Below are 6716 nucleotides of genomic sequence, written 5' to 3'. Positions count from 1 at the left end.
TAATTACATTCCTCAGTATTGGTTGATCAAACAACGCCATCACTTGTTCTCTAACTGGTGTTTGATTGCTCATACAGATTACAGGAGCCCACGTTTGCATCATTTCTTCGCAAGAGTAAGTTCTTCAACATTGCAAGGATATTGTAGACTCGACAAATAGTTTAGTTACTTATACTTTCTAAGTTTCTGTCATCCAAATTTCAGATAATCTAACCGTCTTTGGATTGTTGTGTTTTTGTTTCCAAATTTCATTTAGACTTCTTTACTCAGGAAATTTTCTATACAAGGAAAACACAGAACCAAAACGCTCTTTATCAAATCAAATTCATTCCAAATGTTCAGTGTATACTATATATACATAACATGACAAAAAATAAACCACTATTGCTACATTCTTGATCAATTTCTAGGGACACCAAGTCTTGTACGGAAATCCTCCTCCATGAGGGGCAGACCATCTCGCAAATTTACCTTTGGTTCCCATCCCAGAAACTCCTTTGCTTTTGAGATGTCCGGCTTCCTCTAACGAGGATCCATCAGGTGTGTGTTCAACCATTTTGATCTCCACCTCAGGATTGATAAGCTCCTTCACATTCTCGGCGAGTTCGAGCATAGTAAATTCATCAGGATTTCCAATGTTGATTGGACCAGTGTTGTCTCCTTGCATAAGTCGAATAAGGCAATCAACCATGTCAGAGACGTAGCAGAAACTCCTAGTCTGTGTTCCTGGTGAACGAACGCAATGTAATCAAACTTATGGTTGACGCCGTAGAGAATATAAAGCCCATATCTGAAGTGGAAAAGGTAGGAGTAGCTGGTACTATTTATGATGGCCCTGGGATTGTAGCCAGGGATCGTCAACAAACTTTAGCTATTCGACAGTCAAGGGCTCATTCTGGATAGCTTGTGCTATGAAGTTGCTGACAACACGACCGTCATTGATATTCATGCGAGGTCCATAGGTGTTGAAAACCCTAGCAATCCTTATCTCTACGCCATGCTGCCTGTGATAATCAAACATCAACGTTTCAGCCACTCGCTTTCCCTCATCATAGCAACTCCTAACTCCAATGGGATGAGTATATAACTGATATAACTGATGTAAGTATATGGTAAGGATCGAAAACCTTGTGCTTATCCTACGAATATATTTGCTGTACGGTTAGAAATGTTTAGTTCAGTCTGCAAATCTTGAAAATTCCAAAAAGTCAAACCCTTTTAAGTTCCCAATCACAGATATCTGAAAGTATATTAAACAAAGTAGCATAACCAAACAAAAGGAATAAACTTTAGATCTCCTTCTAATTCTTCAAAATGAAAAACATTCATAGCAAAAACTCAGGAAATAGGACTGAAACATTTATGCCACGTAACTTTAGAAGGAGATCTAAAGTTTGTTCCTTTTGATTAGTTATGCTACTTTGTTTGATATACTTTCAGGTATCTGTGATTGAGAATTTAAAAGGGTTGGACTTTTCAGACTGGCAAGCCCCAGTGTATGCAGAAGGTATATGTCAGAGACCTCTAAAATAAACATCACAAGTCGATAGGTCCTGCTTTAAAACTTTGAAATTTGTCCCTTCTATTTTGGACTTCCTGCATAACCAGAAGTATATTGTCAAACCGAAAAGATCAATATAATTATACTATGGAATGGAATAATCTTCTATTTTGAAAAGAAAGCCGAAATAGGGTAAAACCTCTTGAATGCATATGATGACCATACATGAGATCAGATCCAATATCCATCCACACAAAGGCTGACAGAATATATATGGATCAAGAACAAGTAGATTTGTGTAAAAAATCTTGAAGACTCTGATCCACTATACATAATGGCATTACACTGTAAGATAGTGTTAAACCAAATCCCTTGATTCTCTGTTCAACAACGGACAAAAAAAAAAAAAGAAAAAAAAAACCGTTCCCAAGTCCGTCTTCTTTTACTCATGAAGAGTCCCTCTGTAAAATGAAGTTCAATTTACATGGAATGCAAGCAGAATCCCAGTCACTTGTAAGTCATTGCTCAGACAACCGAATGCTCCTCAAATGCAGAAAAGTCTATAACAGCAGTGTGAGTCATCAAGACAAGGGACTGAAGTGATTTCACAACTTCAGACATTGATGGTCTCTTTTCCGGCATCACATAAGTGCAATGCAGAGCAATTTCTAGGGCTACTAGCATCTCTTGTTGGGATGAACTTGTGACCTTGGGATCAAGAACTTGGACTGCCCCGTTTGTGATGTTGACCTTTCGTCGTACCCACTTCACTATATCAAGAGGCTCAGACGGTAATGCTTGCTCTGCTTGCCGACCTGTCACTAGCTCTAATAGTACAACACCAAAGCTGTACACATCCATTTGTTCAGTTGCTTTCTTACTGTACTGGTTTTCTGCAATCAACAAATAAATGTCATGACTCACAAGAGAATTGAGTTAACAAATCTATCAACACAGTAAGCCAGCATATCACCAAGAAGAGACTTTTGGGGAAGATTGGGTGAAAATGATAAAAAGTATGGAAGCAATACAAGCAAAGACTCAGTCTAGCAAAATAAACCAGGTGCACAGCTAATGATTTCAAGTAAAAATGTAATGTAATGTGCAATTTAGCTCTACACTTAATTGTCCATAGATAAGCCAAGCCTCCAATGAGAAATAATCAAGATTAAAAATTGAAGGCTAATAGGGTAAGTTTATATAACAAACCAAATGACCACAGCGATTGCCTTGAAACACAAAAGATGCTCAAGAATTGTACTAATGCCAACAAGAATATTGCTACAAGTATATTTAGGAGCAACATTACTGGGAAATTGAATTCCCTAAGTTCCAACTTCTCTTACCTGGTGCATTGTAACAAGAGAAAGCAGATTCTGAAGCCATTCTTGACTGAAAGGCAGCATCTCCGAGAATTTTGTTTAGACCAAAATCTGTGAGCTTTGGTTCAAAATCAGCATCCAAAAGGATATTTTTCGATTTGACATTTCTATGGAGTAAATGAGGAACATAATCCTTGTGAAGGTATGCCAGCCCTTGAGCAACACCAATGGCAATTCTCAACCTAACACTCCACTGCAAATCAAAATCAGGTCTGCAGATCATGTCCCCCAAGCTCCCATTCTGTAAGAACTCATATATCAGAAAAATCGCATCATCCGAATAGCAGTACCCAAGAACTTTTACTATGTTCTTGTGCCTGATTTTGGCTAAGGTCTTGATATCAGCCTTCAATGTTTTCGATGAATGGACTCTGAAATTCACAAGCTTCTTTACAGCAACAAGTTCACCGCTTGGTAGACTCACAATGTATATTTTGCCAAATACTCCAGCATCTCTTCCTGAACTTTTCTCATCCATTCCCATTATCAAATCATTCTCGGTGACTCTCAGAGGATAAAAGAAAACTGAACGCCATAAGCCAGTTTGAGGTCTTTGCTTGTAGTATCGACGATAAGCAATATAGGCACCAGCAATAGTCAGAGTTCCAACAGCAAAGGCTATGGAGATCAGGGCACAGGTCAAGGTTGTAAGATCAGAAGAATGGTGCCTTGGCTGGTCATCAGAACAAGAATGGAGTAATCCTGGCCCACAAAGTTCTGGATTTCCTTGGAGGAACGAAGCTGGGAGACCTGAAATTAAGGAATAGGGGACTCTACCAGAAAGCTGATTAAAGGAAACATTGAAGAGCGCAAGCTTCAAGTTCTGAAGCTCCTGAGGAATCTCACCATTAAGCATATTATCCGAAAGATCAAGATAAGTCAGTACTGGTAATTCACCAAGAGATGATCCAATATTCCCACTAAGCTTATTGTCTGCCAAAGACAAAGACACTAGCTTCCTGCATTTCCTAAGCTCCGGAATTTGACCCGAAAGAGAATTGTGGGAGAGGTTTACAATGCTCAGAACAGGGGAGTCACAGAAATTTGGAGGCAGTTCACCATATAAACCATTCAAAGAAGCTGAGAATCTATATAAGCCCTTCACTAACCCAAGACCCTGAGGAATTATGCTAGTGAAACTGTTGTTATCTATTTGAACTTGCTCCAATTGACCAGCCTTTGACACTGAGTTAGGTATTGCTCCAGAAAATCCATTATTTTCAGCCCTTAAGAGTTTTATTTTGGGCAGTGACCATAACTCAACAGGGAAATCACCAGACAACAAATTGTTCTGAACTTCAAACGTCTCCAGATTTAAGCATTCACTAATAGAATTGGGTACTGAACCATTGAACACATTGGTATGGAGGCTGAGGTTTATAAGGCCTTTTCCACTACATATACCATTTGGGAATGACCCAGAAAGCCTATTCACTGAAACATCAAAAGACACCAAGTTCTTAAGAGAAGTCCCTAGTGTCTGAGGTATCCTACCAGTTAAGTTGTTCTGGGACAGGTCTAAAACAGTCAAAGATTGCATACCCACCAAAGAATCAGGAATTTCACCATGAAAACTTGAGCTTTGCAAGAATAACTTCTCAAGCTTCACAAGCTTCCCAATATCAGTGGGAATCTCACTCATCAAGTATGAATTCTGAGACACATCAAGCACAACTAGCTCACTCAAATTTCCAAATATAGAAGGCACATTACCTGAAATCAAGTTGCTTCCCAAGTTGAGAACTTGGAGCTTGTTAAGTGAGGCTAAGCTTTCTGGGATGTTTCCCTCAACATGGTTTTTGCTCAAGTCAAGAACTCTCAAAGAACCAAACTGAGAAATCTGAATTGGGATTGGACCCCAGATGAGATTGTTGCTGAGATTCAAAGTCTCCAGAGAAGTGCACTGTGAGAGATGGAGAGGAATGGATTGGTTGAAGAGATTGTCAGCAAGGTTGAGCAGAAACAGATTGGGAAGTTTACATACTGAGGATGAGATTTCACCATAAAGGTTGAAGCTTTGAAGGTTTAGAGAAGTTACAGAGAGTACTGAAGATATGGTAGTGCAAGTAATGCCAGTCCAATTACAATGGTGGGTCTCAGAGGTGTTGGACCAAGTTGAGAGAGAGTTTGACGAATCACTAATAGAGGCTTTGAAGCTGAGAAGAACGTCTGCCTCAGATGGTGACGATGACGAAGTGAGAATGAAGAATGTGAAGATGAGGGAGAGAAGCAAGGGGCATGTGCAGGTTGTAGCCATTGGAGGTGAGACTGAGAGTGTGGAATGGTTCCTTTCAATCTCTTCTATATATCAATGAAGTGTGTTTACCAAAAAAAAAAAAAATATATATATATATATATATATATATCAGTGAAGTGAGAGTCTCAGAGTGCTGGATGTTTGATAGATTCAACTCAAGGGTCTAGCAAAGGTGCAAATAGGGTCGTCATAACTTTCAAGGATTTTCTGACCAAACACATAAACTTTTTACAATTGTCAAAATTTAAGGCGAATTTTACTAGCTCAAGAGGTTTGGTGTAAAGTACATGGGAAAATACTGAGTATGAATGTTGTATATTGAAAATGCAATTGCGTACATAAAAGCTTCTGGTATATTCAATACTAATCTAGCTCTATAATCTAGTTCTATTATAGGAAAGCTATAATACTTGTTACACTAACATATTCACGATCCACAAATCTCTCAAACCAAATTGCTAGGATCACTACAATCAACACAGAGATCATTAAATCCTCCATTCTTTCCTTTAATAGTACAACAGTTCATAAAAATAAAATCAAAGTACAATATTTTTCTTTTCACAAGAATGAACTTTCTTATAAAATCTTACTTTCTGGCTATGTTGCATGGACACTTCACACCCATAGAGTGTTGGAGTGTCCGACACACCCGACATGGAGACACGGCTCTGACACGGCCCGACACGTGTCTGACATGCCACGGCGACACGGCCCGATACGTGGCATGTCAGAAAATGTTAACTTTTCCGACACGTTGACTGACACGTCACCTCAACCTTCAACACGCCACGTCATCAATTTTTAATATTAAAAAAAAAATCAGAAGATGATGGTAGCATTGTAGACCCGGTTTTAGTAGAAAGAGGAAGAATTGCTAGTCTGAAGAAGTGGGAAAAGCCAGGTCCAGAGTTAGTGAAACTGAATTTTGATGGTGCTCTGTATATACACAATGGGCGATATGGAACCGGAGCTGTGGTCAGAAATGAGTTTGAACAGTGTCTAGGGATTCTTGCCATGCCAGGATTGAGAATTGTACATACTCAAACTTGTGAAGTTATTGCTTTGTATAATGGGCTTCATTTTTGTGCATAGGCAGGTTTCTCACATATCTTGGTGGAGGGTGATGCCCAAAATGTTCTTGCAGCCTTGAACTTGACTGAGGAAGACTTTAGCATTGATGGAGGCCTAATTGATGAAGTGAAAGTTCTTTTCAGTTTTGTAGTTAGGGTTATGTTCCCATAAGTTGTAATAACGCAGCTCACAGAGTTGATAGGGAGGCATTACACTTGCCTTTCCCTACATACTAGTGGAGGATGGAGCCAGATTGGCTTACTCCGATCTTAGTTCATGGAGCTAGTAGTTGATTTTGTAGTATGGAGTGTGGTACTCTTCTTTCCGTTTGGGAAGGTTTAATGAGGCCACTATATACTCCGATGATGTAAGTTCTTGATTATGAATGCATTGCTATAAAAAAATAAAATAAAATAAAAAAAAAGCTTAGTAACACAACAGCCCTCTAACACCTAATAGATATATATATATATATATATATATAGTAAATTTACTAATTATT

General features: G+C 38.8%; 1 protein-coding gene and 1 pseudogene across 1 annotated transcript; both read right to left on the bottom strand.

Annotated features, from left to right (window-relative positions):
• Window positions 1-399: 399 nt before the first annotated feature.
• On the bottom strand, window positions 400-1749 carry LOC101300874 (annotated as a pseudogene).
• Window positions 1750-2026: 277 nt separating this feature from the next.
• Window positions 2027-5140, bottom strand: LOC101300587 (probably inactive leucine-rich repeat receptor-like protein kinase At5g06940-like). The gene is made up of 2 exons (XM_004309556.1): window positions 2848-5140; window positions 2027-2394 (listed from the first exon to the last, which is right to left on the bottom strand). Exons 1-2 carry the CDS (start codon window positions 5138-5140, stop codon window positions 2027-2029), a joined length of 2661 nt encoding a protein of 886 aa, XP_004309604.1.
• Window positions 5141-6716: the final 1576 nt, after the last annotated feature.

The sequence above is a fragment of the Fragaria vesca genome, unplaced genomic scaffold (genome assembly GCF_000184155.1).
Source record: "Fragaria vesca subsp. vesca unplaced genomic scaffold, FraVesHawaii_1.0 scf0512976, whole genome shotgun sequence".
NCBI lineage: Eukaryota > Viridiplantae > Streptophyta > Magnoliopsida > Rosales > Rosaceae > Fragaria > Fragaria vesca.
Note: the sequence above shows the minus strand (reverse complement) of the source record. Positions and strands in the feature narration are given on the sequence as shown.

Bases quoted from the DNA above. Each gene is read 5' to 3' on its own strand.
- LOC101300587 (XM_004309556.1), bottom strand. From the start codon at position 5,140: ATGGCTACAACCTGCACATGCCCCTTGCTTCTCTCCCTCATCTTCACA. The intron at 2,395-2,847 runs GTAAGAGAAGTT...TGTTGATTGCAG, and splicing joins CTCTTGTTACAATGCACCAG to AAAACCAGTACAGTAAGAAA.